Source organism: Petromyzon marinus, chromosome 76 (genome assembly GCF_048934315.1).
Source record: "Petromyzon marinus isolate PM22_M1 ecotype Great Lakes invasive population chromosome 76, UKy_Petmar_22M1.pri1.0, whole genome shotgun sequence".
Classification (NCBI taxonomy): Eukaryota; Metazoa; Chordata; class Hyperoartia; order Petromyzontiformes; family Petromyzontidae; genus Petromyzon; species Petromyzon marinus.
Window position 1 is genome coordinate 3,735,710 of NC_133742.1, and position 19,744 is coordinate 3,755,453.

The 19,744-nt window shown below is 52.5% G+C and overlaps 1 protein-coding gene across 1 annotated transcript in view; it reads right to left on the reverse strand.

Annotated features, from left to right (window-relative positions):
- Nucleotides 1–6,089: 6,089 nt before the first annotated feature.
- The window catches only part of CHIC2 (cysteine rich hydrophobic domain 2), a 36,130-nt gene continuing 22,475 nt past the window's right edge, over nt 6,090–19,744 (reverse strand). The window contains exons 4-6 of the mRNA XM_032980932.2: nt 19,367–19,423; nt 15,971–16,030; nt 6,090–10,396 (exon numbers count right to left, since the gene is read on the reverse strand). Of these exons, the coding sequence (XP_032836823.1) occupies nt 10,346–10,396; nt 15,971–16,030; nt 19,367–19,423 (168 nt within the window). The 3' untranslated portion in view covers nt 6,090–10,345. The remainder of the gene's footprint in view (nt 10,397–15,970; nt 16,031–19,366; nt 19,424–19,744) is intronic.

The window sequence follows — 19,744 nt, forward strand, 5'->3', positions numbered from 1 at the left end:
CTGGTACAGTAGGGGGGTTACAGCTGGTGGTGCATCTACAGGTCATCTAAGTTCCGAGACCTCCTGCACCTAGCCTGGCACAGTATGGGGGTTACAGCTGGTGGTGCATCTACAGGTCATCTAAGTTCCGAGACCTCCTGGACCTAGCCTGGCACAGTATGGGGGTTACAGCTGGTGGTGCATCTACAGGTCATCTAAGTTCCGAGACCTCCTGCATCTAGCCTGGCACTGTATGGGGGTTACAGCTGGTGGTGCATCTACAAGTCATCTAAGTTCCGATACCTCCTGCACCTAGCCTGGCACAGTAGGGGGTTACAGCTGGTGGTGCATCTACAGGTCATCTAAGTTCTGATACCTCCTGCACCTAGCCTGGCACAGAATAACAACAAAAAATCCAGAAAAACGCATGTCAAAAATGTTATAAACTGATTTGCATTTTAATGAGGGAAATAAGTATTTGACCCCTCTGCAAAACATGGCTTAGTACTTGGTGGCAAAACCCTTGTTGGCAATCACAGAGGTCAGACGTTTCTTGTAGTTGGCCACCAGATTTGCACACATCTCAGGAGGGATTTTGTCCGACTCCTATTTGCAGATCTTCTCCAAGTCATTAATGTTTCGAGGCTGACGTTTGGCAACTCGAACCTTCAGCTCCCTCCATAGATTTTCTATGGGATTAACGTCTGGAGATTGGCTAGGCCACTCCAGGGACCTTAATGTGCTTCTTCTTGAGCCACTCCTTTGTTGCTTTGGCCGTGTGCTTTGGGTCATTGTCATGCTGGAATACCCATCCACGACCCATTTTCAATGCCCTGGCCGAGGGAAGGAGGTTCTCATCCAAGATTTGACGGTACATGGTCCCGTCCATCGTCTCTTTGATGCGGTGAAGTTGTCCTGTCCCCTGAGCAGAAACCCCCCCCCCCCCCAAAGTATAATGTTTCCACCTCCATGTTTGACGGTGGGGATGGTGTTCTTGGGGTCATAGGCAGCATTCCTCCTCCTCCAAACACGGCGAGTTGAGTTGATGCCAAAGAGCTCCATTTTGGTCTCATCTGACCACAACACGTTCACCCAGTTGTCCTCTGAATCATTCAGATGTTCATTGGCAAACTTCAGACGGGCATGTATATGTGCTTTCTTGAGCAGGGGGACCTTGCGGGCGCTGCAGGATTTCAGTCCTTCACGGCGTAGTGTGTTACCAATTGTTTTCTTGGTGACCATGGCCCCAGCTGCCTTGAGATCACTGAAAAGATCCTCCCGTGTAGTTCTGGGCTGATTCCTCACCGTTCTCATGATCATTGCAACTCCACGAGGTGAGATCTTGCGTGGAGCCCCAGGCCGAGGGAGATTGACAGTTCTTTTGTGTTTCTTCCATTTGCGAATAATCCCACCAACTGTTGTCACCTTCTCACCAAGCTGCTTGGCAATGGTCTTGTAGCCCATTCCAGCCTTGTGTAGGTCTACAATCTTGTCCCTGACATCCTTGGAGAGCTCTTTGGTCTTTGCCATGGTGCAGAGTTTGGAATCTGATTGATTGCTTCTGTGGACAGGTGTCTTTATACAGGTAACAAGCTGAGATTAGGATCACTCCCTTTAAGAGTGTGCTCCTAATCTCAGCTCGTTACCTGTATAAAAGACACCTGGGAGCCAGAAATCTTTCTGATTGAGAGGGGGTCAAATACTTATTTCCCTCATTAAAATGCAAATCAATTTAAAACATTTTTGACATGCGTTTTTCTGGATATTTTGTTGGTATTCTGTCTCTCACTGTCCAAATAAACCTGTCATTAAAATTATAGGCTGATCATTTCTTTGTTAGTGGGCAAACGTACAAAATAAGCAGGGGATCAAATACTTTTTTTCCCTCACTGCAAGTTCCGAGACTTCCTGCACCTAGCCTGGCACAGTATGGGGGTTACAGCTGGTGGTGCATCTACAGGTCATCTAAGTTCCGAGACCTCCTGCACCTAGCCTGGCACAGTATGGGGGTTACAGCTGGTGGTGCATTTACAGGTCATCTAAGTTCCGAGACCTCCTGCACCTAGCCTGGCACAGTAGGGGGGTTACAGCTGGTGGTGCATCTACAGGTCATCTAAGTTCAGAGACCTCCTGCACCTAGCCTGGCACAGTATGGGGGTTACAGCTGGTGGTGCATCTACAGGTCATCTAAGTTCCGAGACTTCCTGCACCTAGCCTGGCGTAGTGTATAGTAGTATATAGTGTAGTGTATAGTGTAGTGTATAATATTTCAGCGTGTGTTCATTGTGTTTGTCCGTATGCTTGTGTATTGTGTTTGTTGATAAGGTAATTCAAGCTTTCGTGACAGCATAAAATTACTCATTGGTTTTTTCGGTAAAGTCACGTCTGTAGAAACACAATAAAATTACATTAAAACAAGACAATCACGACGTTTCGATCACAACACAAGCGATCTTCATCAGGTGTCAAGAGCAAATCATGGAGGTAAACACAACAAAGATCTTTTTGTTGTTGTATTTACCTCCGTGATTTGCTCTTGACACCTGATGAAGATCGCTTGTGTCGTGATCGAAACGTCGTGATCGTCTTGTTTTAATGTAATTTTATTGTATTTCTACATAGGTGACTTTACCGAAAAAAAACAATGAGTATTGTGTTTATTATTGTGGTTGTGTTCATCATCTTCTTTGGTTCTTTCGGTAAAGTCACGTAGAATGAGAATAAAATAATAAATTGATAAAATAAAATAACACTAATATTCTCACGACGTTTCGGCCACAACACAAGCGGCCTTCATCAGGTGAAGGGACGAGACTGTCTGGTAGGACAGCGCCCTAGCAGACAGTCTCGTCCCTTCACCTGATGAAGGCACCTTGTGTTGTGGCCGAAACGTCGTGAGAATATTATTGTGTTATTTTATTTTATCAATTTATTATTTTATTCTCATTCTACGTGACTTTACCGAAAGAACCAAAGAAGATGAATCCTTGCAGTTACGAAAGCTTTAAATCGAAATTGTGTTCATCATGTCTCTGTATGTGGTTGTGTTTGTGTTCATTGTGTGTGCGCGCCCCGTCTGTGTGTGCCTGCCGCAGTATTAACCAGGGGTGCCCACCGTGATTCGAGCCGCGCGCACAGAGAGCCGGAAGACGACCGGGAGTTATTTATTTATTTATACAAACGACGGGGGGGGGGGGGGAATCGGCGGAGGGGGATCGGGGGGGGGGTCAATCGATCTCCGGCATCCCTGGGGATAGGAGACACGGCACCAGCTCTCTATCACTCTCTCTCATACTATCACTCTCTCTCTCACACTCTCTCACACTATCCCTATCACACTCTCACTCTCTCCCTATTACTCTCTCTCACACTATCCCTATCACTCTCTCTCACTCTCTCCCTATCACTCTCTCCCTATGACTCTCTCCATCACACTCTCTCCATCACACTCTCTCCCTATCACTCTCTCACACTCTCTCCCTATCACTCTCTCCCTATCACACTCTCTCTCTCACACTATCCCTATCACTCTCTCACTCTCCCTATTACTCTCTCTCTCACATTCTCCCTATCACTCTCTCTCACACTCTCTCCCTATCACTCTCTCTCACTCTCACACTCTATCACTCTCTCACACTCTCTCACACTCTCCCCATCACTCTCTCACACTCTCACACTCTATCAATCTCCCACACTCTCCCACACTCTCTCTCACACTCTATCACTCTCTCACACTCTCTCACACTCTATCACTCTCCCACACTCTATCACTCTCCCACACTCTATCACTCTCCCACACTCTCCCACACTCTCTCACACTCTCCCCATCACTCTCTCACTCACTCACACTCTCTCCCTATCATACTCTCCCTATCACACTCTCTCTCTCACACTCTCTCTCTCACACTCTCTCTCACACTCTATCACTCTCTCTCACTCTCCCCATCACTCTCCCCATCACTCTCTCACGGGATAATTGTTGCATTGTTGCGTCTCGCTCCCCCTCTTTCCCCCGGACGTAAACGACGCAGGTGGATAAACCGCTGTCTCTCTCTCACACTCTCTCACTCTCCACCATCATGGTGTCAGTGACCACCACCACCATCATCATGGTGTCAGTGACCACCATCATCATCATGGTGTCAGTGACCACCACCACCATCATGGTGTCAGTGATCACCACCACCATCATCATGGTGTGAGTGACCACTATCATCATCATGGTGTCAGTGACCACCACCACCATCATGGTGTCAGTGATCACCACCACCATCATCATGATGTCAGTGACCACCACCACCATCATCATCATGGTGTCAGTGACCACCACCATCATCATCATGGTGTCAGTGACCACCACCACCATCATCATCATGGTGTCAGTGACCACCACCACCATCATCATGGTGTCAGTGACCACCACCACCATCATCATGGTGTCAGTGACCACCACCACCATCACCACCACCATGGTGTCAGTGACCACCACCACCATCATCATCATGGTGTCAGTGACCACCACCACCATCATGGTGTCAGTGACCACCATCACTACCATCATGGTGTCAGTGACCACCATCACTACCATCATGGTGTCAGTGACCACCACCACCATCATCATCATGGTGTCAGTGACCACCACCACCATCATAATGGTGTCAGTGATCACCACCACCATGGTGTCAGTGACCACCACCACCACCATGGTGTCAGTGACCACCACCACCATCATGGTGTCAGTGATCACCACCACCATGGTGTCAGTGACCACCACCACCACCACCACCATGGTGTCAGTGACCACCACCACCATCACCACCATGGTGTCAGTGACCACCACCACCATCATCATGGTGTCAGTGATCACCACCACCATCATCATGGTGTCAGTGATCACCACCACCATAATGGTGTCAGTGATCCCCACCACCACCATCATGGTGTCAGTGACCACCACCACCATCACCACCATCACCACCATCATAATGGTGTCAGTGATCACCACCACCACCATGGTGTCAGTGACCACCACCACCACCATGGTGTCAGTGACCACCACCATCATCATCATGGTGTCAGTGATCACCACCACCACCATGGTGTCAGTGACCACCACCACCACCATCATCATGGTGTCAGTGATCACCACCACCATCATGGTGTCAGTGATCACCACCATCATGGTGTCAGTGACCACCACCACCACCATCATGGTGTCAGTGACCACCACCACCATCACCACCACCACCATCACCACGTGGCCCACCGATTAACCCCCACCCCACGCCACCACCCCGTGTCACCTTTCTGCCGTAACGCGCACAAAGTCTGCCCCCCCCAATCCCTCCCTGGGGTACACGTCTGTCTATAATACACCTGGCGATTGGGGGGGAGGGGAGGGAGAGACAGACGCTAACGAGATATTCCATTCACCTATTTACGAATTCGCACGCCGCACCCGTGTGTGATGGCGGAGCCAGGATTTTCAAGTAGGAGGGGAGGACAGTGTCAACCCCCTCCAGCAGTGAAAAATGATAAGAGGAGTTGAGTTGTTGTTAGTGAGTAAGGAGTTCGCATTCTTGGTTCTTTCGGTAAAAAAGTCACCACCACGCAGATAGGGAAACAATAAAATAATACAAGAAATATAAAACAATAAAATTATTGTAAAACAATAAAATTATTATTCTTGGTTCTTCCCGTAAAGTCACCACCACGTAGATAGGGAAACAATAAAGTAATAAAAAATATAAAACAATAAAATTATTGTAAAACAATAAAATTATTGTAAAACAACAAAATTATTATTCTTGGTTCTTTCCGTAAAGTCACCACCACGTAGATAGGGAAACAATAAAGTAATACAAAATATAAAACAATACAATTATTGTAAAACAATAAAATTATTGTAAAACAACAAAATTATTGTAAAACAACAAAATTATTATTCTTGGTTCTTTCCGTAAAGTCACCACCACGTAGATAGGGAAACAATAAAATAATAAAAATATAAAACAACAAAATTATTGTAAAACAATAAAAATTATTATTCTTGGTTCTTCCCGTAAAGTCACCACCACGTAGATAGGGAAACAATAAAATGATTTTTAAAAAAAAATATATATAAGACAATAAAATTCTCACGACGTTTCGACTGCAACGCAAGAAGCAATCGTCATCGCCAAAAGAAAAAATCCGAACCTAAATTTCAAATCGTCTTGCTTACAAATTGTTCTTTGCTGTGGTGTTCACGCCCGATGACGATTGCTCCTAGCGTTGCAGTCGAAACGTCGCGGCAATTTGATCGTTTTATATATATATTTAAATCATTTTACCGTTTCCCCCCCCCCCCCGAAAGAACCCCGAATGCGAATCCCCTGCAGTCACGAAGGGCTTTGAATCAAAATTGCAAGTTGTTCGCGAGTATACGGCGCCGTCAGCGAGCGAGGAGCTGGAAGCTTTCGGCGGCCGCAGGAATCCACGCTCCCCGATTCCCTTTCGCCAAAGTCCACGCTAAAAAGGGTGCACGAAACCCCGGAGGGAAAATCTCGCCGCTGCACGGATCCGCCCTCTCACGCTGCTCTAGCGAAACAACCGACAGGGGACAACGGCGAGCGGGGGAGTTGTCTCCCGTTGCCCATGGCTCGTGTGCGTGTGTGTGCGTGTGTGTGTGTGCGTGGCTTCGGGCCCCATCGATCGAGAGGTGGGTGGGAACCGCGAACCGCCCGGTTGCCCATCGCCGTCGCGCCCGCCGAGAGGCGCCGACGACCTTCTTGGGGAGTCGCGTCGTGGACTCTTGTGGACGCGGCTCGGGGCACGATTCGGCGAGCCGCCTGTCGTCGTCGTTGTTGTTGTTGTAGCAGCCGCCGCCGCCGCTTTGCCCGTCGCCAAATTGTGGACTGCCGGAGCCCATCGTCTCAGAGTCCCGCGCGCGCGGTGGCGATGGTGGTGGTGGCGGTGGTGGTGATGGGGGGTTTGGTGTCGCGAAAAGCCCGATTTAGTACTGATAAATCACAGCGATCCCATCGAAATGTGGGATTTCGATGGGATCGTTGAGGGGGGGGGGAGGGGAGGGGGGCACGTGCCACCCACCCCCCCCCCACTGACTCCGCCAGTGTGCGTGTATGTGTACGTGTGTGTGTGCGTGTATGTGTACGTGTGTGTGTGTATATACGTGTGCGTGTGTGCATGTATACGAGCGTGTGTGCATGTATACGTGTGTGCGTGTGTATATACGTGTGTGCGTGTATGTATACGTGTGCGTATACGCACGTGTATGTATACGTGTGTATACGTCCGTGTATGTATACGTGCGCGTGTGCATGTATACGTGCGCGTGTGTGTACGTGTGCGTGTACGTGCGCGTGTGTATACGTGCGCGTGTATATACGTGTGCGTGTGTGTATACGTGCGCGTGTATACGTGCGCGTGTATATACGTACACGTGTGTATACGTGCGCGTGTGTATACGTGTGCGTGTGTGTATACGTGCGCGTGTGTATACGTATGCGTATGTATACGCGCGTGTGTGTGTATACGTGCGTGTATACGTGCGTGTGTGTGTATACGTGTGTGTATACGTGTGTATACGTGCGTGTGTGTGTATACGTGTGTGTATATACGTGTGTGCGCGCGTGTAAAAATCTCCAAGCCCGCCACAGTATTGGGTCAAGAATATTTACAGCCTCAGCGACGCCGCCGATTTTACTACTAACGGCCCATCGGAGCGCAGTTGTGGGAGGGGGTGAGGTGGGAGGGGAGGGATGGGAGGGAGATGGGGGGGGGGAGGATGGAGAGAGATGGGAGGGAGGATGGGAGGGAGGATGGGAGTATAAGATGGAGAGAGAGAGGAGAGAGATGGGGGTTTGGGAGGGAGGATGGGAGTATAGGATGGAGAGAGATGGGGGAGATGGGGGATTGGGAGGGAGGATGTGAGTATAGGATGGAGAGAGATGGGGGAGGAGGGATGGGAGGATGAGAGTGGAGGATGGAGAGAGAGGAGGGAGATGGGGGGGGAGGATGGAGAGAGATGGTGGGGGGGGGGGGGGGGATGGAGAGAGGAGGGAGATGGGGGGGGGGGATGGGAGGGAGGATGTGAGTATAGGATGGAGAGAGAGGAGAGAGATGGGGGTTTGGGAGGGAGGATGTGAGTATAGGATGGAGAGAGAGGAGAGAGATGAGGGAGGAGGGATGGGAGGATGGGAGTGGAGGATGGAGAGAGATGGGGGTTTGGGAGGGAGGATGTGAGTATAGGATGGAGAGAGAGGAGAGAGATGAGGGAGGAGGGATGGGAGGATGTGAGTATAGGATGGAGAGAGAGGAGAGAGATGGGGGAGGAGGGATGGGAGGATGGGAGTATAGGATGGAGAGAGAGGAGAGAGATGGGGGTTTGGGAGGGAGGATGGGAGTATAGGATGGAGAGAGAGGAGGGAGATGGGGGAGGAGGGATGGGAGGGAGGATGGGAGTATAGGATGGAGAGAGAGAGAGGAGAGAGATGGGGGTTTGGGAGGGAGGATGGGAGTATAGGATGGAGAGAGATGGGGGGGATGGGAGGGAGGATGTGAGTATAGGATGGAGAGAGAGAGAGGAGAGAGATGGGGGTTTGGGAGGGAGGATGGGAGTAGGATGGAGAGAGAGGAGAGAGATGGGGGAGGAGGGATGGGAGGATGGGAGTATAGGATGGAGAGACAGAGGAGAGAGATGGGGGTTTGGGAGGGATGGGAGGCTGTGAGTATAGGATGGAGAGACAGAGGAGAGAGATGTGGGTTTGGGAGGATGGGAGTACAGGATGGAGAGAGAGAGGAGGGAGATGGGGGTTTGGGAGGGAGGATGGGAGTAGGATGGAGAGAGAGGAGAGAGATGGGGGAGGAGGGATGGGAGGATGTGAGTATAGGATGGAGAGAGAGGAGAGAGATGGGGGTTTGGGAGGGATGGGAGGATGGAGAGAGAGGAGAGAGATGGGGGAGGAGGGATGGGAGTGGAGGATGGAGAGAGATGGGGGTGAGGTGGGAGACGAGGAAGATAGAGAGATGAAGGGGGGGGGGACAGGGAGGGGCGATGAGGTGGGAGAGGAGGAGGACGAGGTGGGAGAGGGTGAATAAGGAGGGGCGAGGTGGAGGGAGTTACAGGAGGAAGGTGGAGTGATGCCCAGCAGACCACCACCACCACCACCAAGAAGCCACGCCCAGCGTAGTGGTGACGTCACCGTCGGTGACTCTCCACCCCGCCACCTCCGGGAGGAGAGGAGCCAATCAGAGCGAGCGAATTCCTTTTCAAAAGGCCCGCGGGTAACACGTGGTTTTACAGCGACACAGACTTCACCACCATCACCACCACCACTACCACCATCACCACCATCACCACCGCCATCACCATCATCACCACCACTACCACCACCAACGCCATTAACACCGCCTTCATCAATACCACCATCACCTCCACTACCGCCATCACCACCATCACCACCATCACCACCGCCATCACCATCATCACCACCACTACCACCACCGATACCATCATCAATACCGCCATCACCACCAATACAGCCATCACCACCATCATCATCAATACCACCAATATCATCACCATCATCAGCAGCATCAGAGGGAGAGATGGAGAGGCAGAGTGGGGAGAGTGGGGGGAGAGTGGGGGGAGAGAGAAAGAGTGGTGAGAGTGGGGGGGAGAGAGAGAGAGACAGAGTGGGGGGAGAGGGAGAGTGGAGGGAGAGAGAGGGAGAGTGGGGGGAGAGTGGGGGGAGGCAGAGTGGGGGGAGAGTGGGGGGAGGCAGAGTGGGGGGAGAGTGGGGGGAGGGGGAGAGTGGGGGGAGGGGGAGAGTGGGGGGACAGTGGGGGGAGGGTGGGGAGAGTGGGGGGAAAGATGGAGGGGCAGAGTGGGGAGGGGGCATTAGTTTAACCTTTAACCCTGGAACCGTGTAACCTGTGTAACCTTTCACATTTAACCTCAGTGGGGTCGAGTGCCGCCTCCCCCCCCCCCTCCACCATGAGAGGGGTCATGTGACCCGGCACGATCACATGACCAAGCTTGTTATCGATAAAATGTTGTTGTTGTTGTTGATGATGGTTGCTGATGTTGTTGATGTTGTTGACGTTGCTGACAGATGGTGACGTTGTTGATGTTGCTGATGTTGTTGACGATGTTGTTGATGATGTTGTTGATATTGTTGACGTTGGTGAGGTTGTTGTTGCTGATGTTGTTGACGATGTTGTTGATATTGATGACGTTGCTGATGACATATGTTGTAGATATCGTTGATGCCATATGTTATTGATGACAAACGTTGATGTTGTTGGTTGTTGACGTTGTTGATGACAGATGTTGATGACGATGTTGCTGTTGTTGTTGTTGATGTTAGTCCGGTCTAAAGATGGAGCATTTTGGTATGAACTCAATGAGAATCACCTGTGGGAGACACACACACGGACACACACAGACAAAGATCCCCCGTATAGCATTAACAGACTGTAGGGGCAAGTGCTGTTAGCGAGCACCTATGAAGGCCGGTAACGGTACACGAGGGGGTGGGTGGCCAGCACCACGCCCGACCGCCTTTGTCTCCCCAGTGGCGATGTTTACTACCCACCGCACCAGGTACTCATTTGAGGCTGAGTCGAGCTAGGGGATGCCCGGGACCAGTTCAGATAATCGTCACTGGTGTTGGCCGTGAGCGGGAATCGAACCCGGGTCGCCAGGTTCATAGCGCAGCGTAGCGCTAACCGCTACACACACGGACACACACACACGGACGGACACACGGACACACACACACGCGGACACACACGCGGACACACACGCGGACGGACACACACGGACACACACACACGGACACACACACATGGACATGGTTCGTGGTGCATCGTAGCGCACACAGGGTGAGTGGTGAGAGTGGTGGGTGAGTGGTGAGAGTGGTGGGTGAGTGGTGAGAGTGGTGGGTGAGTGTGTGGGTGGAGTGAGGGTGAGTGAGTGGTATGGTGAGGGTGAGTGAGTGGTGTGGGTGAGTGAGTGCTGTGGTGAGGGTGAGTGGTGAGAGTGGTGGGTGAGTGTGAGGGTGAGTGAGTGGTGGGTGAGTGAGTGGTGCTGTGAACATGAGCATGAGTGAATGGTGTGGTGAGTGTGAGTGGTGGGTGAGAATGAGGTTGAGTGAGTGGTGTGGTGAGGATGAGTGGTGAGGGTGAGTGGTGTAGAGTGATGGGTGAGTGTGTGGGTGGAGTGAGTGGTGAGTGGTGAGGGTGAGTGTGTGGGTGGAGTGAGTGGTGTTGTGAGGGTGAGTGAGTGGTGTTGTGAGGGTGAGTGAATGTTGAGTGTGGGTGAGTGGTGAGAGTGGTGAGGGTGAGTGTGTGGGTGGAGTGAGTGGTGTTGTGAGGGTGAGTGAGTGGTGTTGTGAGGGTGAGTGAATGTTGAGTGTGGGTGAGTGGTGAGTGGTGGGTGAGTGTGTGGGTGGAGTGAGTGGTGTTGTGAGGGTGAGTGAGTGGTGTTGTGAGGGTGAGTGAATGTTGAGTGTGGGTGAGTGGTGAGGGTGAGTGTGTGGGTGGAGTGAGTGGTGTTGTGAGGGTGAGTGAGTGGTGTTGTGAGGGTGAGTGAATGGTGAGTGTGGGTGAGTGGTGAGAGTGGTGAGGGGGAGAGTGATGGGTGAGTGCGAGGGTGAATGAACGCTAAGTGAGTGGTGTGTGTGTGGGTGAGTGGTGAGTGAGTGGTGAGGCTAAAGGTGGACTCACGTATTCCACCATGTTACTGTGAGTGAATGGTGAGGGTGAGTGAGTGGTGAGTGTGAGTGAGTGAGTGGTGAGTGAGTGGTGAGAGTGAGTGAGTGGTGAGTGAGTGAGTGGTGAGTGTTGAGTGAGTGGTGAGTGAGTGGTGAGTGAGTGAGTGGTGAGTGAGTGTTGAGTGAGTGGTGAGTGAGTGGTGGACTCACGTATTCTACCATGTTACTGTGAGTGAATGGTGAGGGTGAGTGAGTGAGTGGTGAGGGTGAGTGAGTGAGTGGTGAGTGAGTGGTGGACTCACGCATTCCACCATGTTACTGTGAGTGGTGAGTGAGTGGTGAGTGAGTGGTGAGTGAGTGGTGAGTGAGTGGTGGACTCACGTATTCCACCATGTTACTGTGAGTGAGTGGTGAGTGAGTGGTGAGGGTGAGTGGTAAGGGTGAGTGGTGAGTGAGTGGTGAGTGAGTGAGTGGTGAGGGTGAGTGGTGAGTGAATGGTGAGTGGTGAGTGAGTGGTGAGTGAGTGGTGAGTGGTGGACTCACATATTCCACCATGTTACTGTGAGTGATGAGTGAGTGGTGAGGGTGAGTGAGTGAGTGGTGAGTGAGTGGTGAGTGAGTGAGTGGCGAGTGAGTGAGTGGTGAGTGAGTGGTGGACTCACGCATTCCACCATGTTACTGTGAGTGAATGGTGAGGGTGAGTGAATGGTGAGTGGTGAGTGAGTGGTGAGAGAGTGGTGGACTCACGTAGTCCACCATGTTACTGTGAGTGACTGGTGAGGGTGAGTGAGTGGTGAGTGAGGGTGAGTGAGTGGTGAGTGAGTGGTGAGTGGTGAGTGAGTGGTGAGTGAGTGGTGGACTCACGTATTCCACCATTTTACTGTGAGTGAATGGTGAGGGTAAGTGAGGGTGAGTGAGTGAGTGGTGAGTGAGTGGTGGACTCACATATCCACCATGTTACTGTGAGTGAGTGGTGAGCGGTGAATGGTGAGTGAGTGAGTGGTGAGTGGTGAGGGTGAGTGAGTGGTGAGTGAGTGGTGAGTGAGTGGTGAGTGGTGGACTCACGTATTCCACCATGTTACTGTGAGTGAATGGTGAGCGGTGAGTGAGTGAGTGGTGAGTGAGTGGTGAGTGTGAGGTGAGTGAGTGGTGAGTGAGTGGTGAGTGAGTGGTGAACTCACGTATTCCACCATGTTACTGTGAGTGAATGGTGAGGGTGAGTGAGTGGTGAGTGAGTGGTGAGTGAGTGGTGAGTGAGTGAGTGGTGAGTGAGTGGTGAGTGGTGAGTGAGTGAGTGGTGAGTGAGTGGTGAGTGGTGAGTGAGTGAGTGGTGAGGGTGAGTGGTGAGTGAGTGGGTGGTGAGGGTGAGTGGTGAGTGAGTGGTGAGGGTGAGTGGTGAGGGTGAGTGGTGAGTGAGTGGTGAGGGTGAGTGGTGAGGGTGAGTGGTGAGTGAGTGGTGAGTAAGTGGTGGACTCACGTATTCCACCATACTGTGAGTGAGTGGTGAGGGTGAGTGGGTGAGTGGTGAGTGAGTGGTGAGTGAGTGGTGAGTGAGTGGTGGGTGAGTGAGTGGTGAGTGAGTGAGTGGTGAGTGAGTGGTGAGTGAGTGGTGAGGGTGAGTGGTGAGGGTGAGTGTTGAGTGAGTGGTGGACTCACGTATTCCACCACGTTACTGTGAGTGAATGGTGAGGGTGAGTGGTGAGGGTGAGTGAGTGGTGAGTGAGTGGTGAGGGTGAGTGGTGAGTGAGTGGTGAGGGTGAGTGGTGAGTGAGTGAGTGGTGAGGGTGAGTGGTGAGTGGTGAGGGTGAGTGGTGAGTGAGTGAGTGGTTAGGGTGAGTGGTGAGTGAGTGAGTGGTGAGGGTGAGTGGCGAGTGAGTGGTGAGGGTGAATGTTGAGTAAATGGTGGACTCACGTATTCCACCATGTTACTTTGAGTGAGTGGTGAGGGTGAGTGGTGGGTGAGTGAGTGGTGAGTGAGTGGTGAGGGTGAGTGGTGAGTGAGTGGTGGACTCACGTATTCCACCATGTTACTGTGAGTGAGTGGTGAGGGTGAGTGGTGGGTGAGTGAGTGGTGAGGGTGAGTGAGTGGTGAGTGAGTGGTGAGTGAGTGAGTGGTGAACTCACGTATTCCACCATGTTACTGTGAGTGAATGGTGAGGGTGAGTGAGTGGTGAGTGAGTGGTGAGTGAGTGAGTGGTGAGTGAGTGAGTGGTGAGTGAGTGGTGAGTGGTGAGTGAGTGAGTGGTGAGGGTGAGTGGTGAGTGAGTGGGTGGTGAGGGTGAGTGGTGAGTGAGTGGTGAGGGTGAGTGGTGAGTGAGTGGTGAGTGAGTGGTGAGTGAGTGGTGAGGGTGAGTGGTGAGTGAGTGGTGAGTAAGTGGTGAGTAAGTGGTGGACTCACGTATTCCACCATACTGTGAGTGAGTGGTGAGGGTGAGTGGTGAGTGGTGAGTGAGTGGTGAGTGAGTGGTGGGTGAGTGAGTGGTGAGTGAGTGGTGAGTGAGTGAGTGGTGAGTGAGTGGTGGGTGAGTGGTGAGGGTGAGTGGTGAGGGTGAGTGTTGAGTGAGTGGTGGACTCACGTATTCCACCATGTTACTGTGAGTGAATGGTGAGGGTGAGTGAGTGGTGAGGGTGAGTGAGTGGTGAGTGAGTGGTGAGGGTGAGTGGTGAGTGAGTGGTGAGTAAGTGGTGGACTCACGTATTCCACCATACTGTGAGTGAGTGGTGAGGGTGAGTGGGTGAGTGGTGAGTGAGTGGTGAGTGAGTGGTGAGTGAGTGGTGGGTGAGTGAGTAGTGAGTGAGTGGTGAGTGAGTGAGTGGTGAGTGAGTGGTGAGTGAGTGGTGAGGGTGAGTGGTGAGGGTGAGTGTTGAGTGAGTGGTGGACTCACGTATTCCACCATGTTACTGTGAGTGAATGGTGAGGGTGAGTGAGTGGTGAGGGTGAGTGGTGAGTGAGTGGTGAGGGTGAGTGGTGAGTGAGTGGTGAGGGTGAGTGGTGAGTGAGTGGTGAGGGTGAGTGGTGAGTGAGTGAGTGAGTGGTGAGGGTGAGTAAGTGAGTGGTGAGGGTGAGTGGTGAGTGAGTGGTGAGTGGTGAGTGAGTGGTGAGGGTGAGTGGTGAGTGAGTGAGTGGTGAGGGTGAGTGGTGAGTGAGTGGTGATGGTGAGTGTTGAGTAAATGGTGGACTCACGTATTCCACCATGTTACTGTGAGTGAGTGGTGAGGGTGAGTGGTGGGTGAGTGAGTGGTGAGTGAGTGGTGAGGGTGAGTGGTGAGTGAGTGGTGAGTAAGTGGTGGACTCACGTATTCCACCATGTTACTGTGAGTGAGTGGTGAGGGTGAGTGGTGGGTGAGTGAGTGGTGAGTGAGTGGTGAGGGTGAGTGGTGAGTGAGTGGTGAGGGTGAGTGATGAGTGAGTGGTGGACTCACGTATTCCACCATGTTACTGTGAGTGAGTGGTGAGGGTGAGTGGTGGGTGAGTGAGTGGTGAGGGTGAGTGTTGAGTGAGTGGTGAGTAAGTGGTGGACTCACGTATTCCACCATGTTACTGTGAGTGAGTGGTGAGGGTGAGTGGTGAGTGAGTGGTGAGGGTGAGTGATGAGTGAGTGGTGGACTCACGTATTCCACCATGTTACTGTGAGTGAGTGGTGAGGGTGAGTGGTGGGTGAGTGAGTGGTGAGGGTGAGTGGTGAGTGAGTGGTAAGTGGTGGACTCACGTATTCCACCATGTTACTGTGCGTGAGTGGTGAGGGTGAGTGGTGAGTGAGTGGTGAGTAAGTGGTGGACTCACGTATTCCACCATGTTACTGTGAGTGAGTGGTGAGGGTGAGTGAGTGGTGAGTGAATGGTGAGTGGTGAGTGAGTGAGTGGTGGACTCACGTATTCCACCATACTGTGAGTGAGTGGTGAGGGTGAGTGGTGGGTGAGTGAGTGGTGAGTGAGTGGTGAGGGTGAGTGGTGAGTGAGTGGTGAGTAAGTGGTGGACTCACGTATTCCACCATGTTACTGTGAGTGAGTGGTGAGTGAGTGGTGAGGGTGAGTGGTGAGGGTGAGTGTTGAGTAAATGGTGGACTCACGTATTCCACCATGTTACTGTGAGTGAGTGGTGAGGGTGAGTGAGTGGTGGGTGAGTGAGTGGTGAGTGAGTGGTGAGGGTGAGTGGTGAGTGAGTGGTGAGGAAGTGGTGGACTCACGTATTCCACCATGTTACTGTGAGTGAGTGGTGAGGGTGAGTGGTGAGGGTGAGTGGTGAGTGAGTGGTGAGTAAGTGGTGGACTCACGTATTCCACCATGTTACTACTCTCACACTTCCTCTTGCTCAGGCGCCAATGCAGCCCCAACTACAGACACAGCAGAGTGGCATACACACGTGGTTCATAGAGACCCACAGACTCACCCACACAGAGACCCATAGACTCATCACACAGAGACCCACAGACTCACCACAGAGACCCATAGACTCCCCACACAGAGACCCATAGACTCACCAAAGAGACCCACAGACACACCACATAGAGACCCATAGACTCACCACACAGAGACCCATAGACTCATCACACAGAGACCCATAGACTCACCACACAGACCCATAGACTCACCCACACAGAGACCCATAGACTCATCACACAGAGACCCACAGACTCATTCACACAGAGACCCATAGACTCACTCACACAGAGACCCATAGACTCATCACACAGAGACCCATAGACTCATCACACAGAGACCCATAGACTCATCACACAGAGACCCATAGACTCATCACACAGAGACCCACAGACTCACTCACACAGAGACCCATAGACTCACTCACACAGAGACCCATAGACTCATCACACAGAGACCCATAGACTCACCGCACGGAGACCTATAGACTCACCACACAGACTCATAGACCCACCACACAGAGACCCACAGACTCACCACACAGAGAACCAGACTCCCCACACAGAGACCCACAGACTTACCACACAGAGACCCATAGGCTCCCCACACAGAGACCCATAGACTCATCACACAGAGACGCATAGACTCACCACACAGAGACCCATAGACTCCCCACACAGAGACCCATATACTCCCCACACAGAGACCCATAGACTCACCACACAGAGACCCATAGACTCATCACACAGAGACCCATAGACTCACCACACAGAGACCCATAGACTCATCACACAGAGACCCATAGACTCATCACACAGAGACCCATAGACTCATCACACAGAGACCCATAGACTCATCACACAGAGACCCACAGACTCACTCACACAGAGACCCATAGACTCACTCACACAGAGACCCATAGACTCATCACACAGACACCCATAGACTCACCACACGGAGACCTATAGACCCACCACACAGAGACCCACAGACTCACCACACAGATAACCATAGACTCCCCACACAGCGACCCACAGACTCACCACACGGACACCCATAGACTCCCCACACGGACACCCATAGACTCACCACACAGACCCATAGACTCACCCACACAGAGACCCACAGACTCCCCACACAGAGACCCACAGACTCACCACACGGAGACCCACAGACTCACCACAAAGAGACCCACAGACTCACCACACAGACCCATTGACTCACCACACGGACACCCATAGACTCACCACACAGAGACCCATAGACTCCCCACACGGACACCCATAGACTCCCCACACAGAGACCCACAGACTCACCACACAGAGACCCACAGACTCACCACACAGAGACCCACAAACTCCCCACACGGACACCCATAGACTCACCACACAGACACCCATAGACTCCCCACACAGAGACCCATAGACTCACCACACGGACACCCATAGACTCACCACACGGAGACCCATAGACTCACCACAGAGACCCACAAACTCCCCACACAGAGACCCATAGACTCACCACACGGAGACCCATAGACTCACCACACGGAGACCCACAGACTCACCACAGAGACCCACAAACTCCCCACACAGAGACCCACAGACTCACCACACAGAGACCCATAGACTCATCACACAGAGACCCATAGACTCAACACACAGAGAGTCAGACTCACCACACAGAGACCCATAGACTCACCACACAGAGACCCATAGACTCACCACACAGACACCCATAGACTCACCACATGGACACCCATAGACTCCCCACACAGAGACCCATAGATTCACCACATGGACACCCATAGACTCACCACACAGATAGCCACAGACTCACCACACAGAGACCCACAGACTCACCACACAGAGACCCACAGACTCACCACACAGACACCCATAGACCCACCACACAGACACCCATAGACTCACCACACAGAGACCCATAGACTCACCACACAGATACCCACAGACTCACCACACAGACACCCATAGACCCACCACACAGAGACCCATAGACCCACCACACAGAGACCCACAGACTCACCACAGAGACCCACAAACTCCCCACACAGAGACCCATAGACTCCCCACACGGAGACCCACAGACTCACCACAGAGATCCACAAACTCCCCACACAGACACCCATAGACTCACCACACAGACACCCATAGACTCACTCACACAGAGACCCACAGACTCACCACACGGACACCCATAGACTCACCACACAGAGACCCATAGACTCGCCACACGGAGACCCATAGACTCCCCACACGGACACCCATAGACTCACCACACAGAGACCCACAGACTCACCACACGGAGACCCACACTCACCACACAGACACCCATAGACCCACCACACAGACACCCATAGACTCACCACACAGATACCCACAGACTCACCACACGGAGACCCATAGACTCCCCACACAGACACCCATAGACCCACCACACGGAGACCCATAGACTCACCACACGGAGACCCACAGACTCACCACAGAGACCCATAGACTCACCACACAGAGACCCACAGACTCACACAGAGACCCACAGACTCACCACACAGAGACCCATAGACTCCCCACACAGAGACTCATAGACTCACCACAGAGACCCACAAACTCCCCACACAGAGACCCATAGACCCACCACACAGAGACCCATAGACCCACCACACGGACACCCATAGACTCCCCACACGGAGACCCACAGACTCACCACAGAGACCCACAAACTCCCCACACAGAGACCCATAGACCCACCACACAGAGACCCATAGACTCACGACACGGACACCCATAGACTCCCCACACAGAGACCCATAGACTCACCACACAGAGACCCACAGACTCCCCACACAGAGACCTACAGACTCACCACACAGAGACCCATAGACTCACCACACAGAGACCCACAAACTCACCACACAGAGACCCATAGACTCACCACACAGATACCCATACTCACCACACAGAGACCCACAGACTCACCACACAGAGACCCACAAACTCACCACACAGAGACCCACAAACTCACCACACAGAGACCCACAGACTCACCACACAGAGACCCACAAACTCACCACACAGAGACCCACAAACTCACCACACAGAGACCCACAGACTCACCACACAGACACCCATAGACCCACCACACAGAGACCCACAAACTCACCACACAGAGACCCACAGACTCACCACACAGACACCCATAGACCCACCACACAGGTACCGTGGTTCATTTGAGGCAAGCGCTTTGCGTGCGACGCCCACACAGCCACCCACCTTGTGGTACAGTCTGCTGTCCTCCCACTCGAGTAACTTCTCTATGGACTTGCGCGTCTGAAACGGCACGCAGTGTGAGTGGTGAGTGTGAGCGGCGAGCGGTGAGCGTGAGTGGTGAGTGGTGAGCATGAGTGGTGAGCGTGAGTGGTGAGTGTGAGCGACGTGTGTGAGTGGTGAGCGTGAGTGACGAGCGGTGAGCGTGACGAGTGTGAGTGGTGAGCGTGAGTGGTGAGCGTGAGTGGTGAGCGCGAGTGGTGAGCGTGAGTGGTGAGCGACGTGCGTGAGCGACGTGCGTGAGTGGTGAGCGTGAGCGGTGAGCGTGAGTGGTGAGCGTGAGTGGTGCGTGTGACGGGTGTGAGTGGTGAGCGTGAGTGGTGA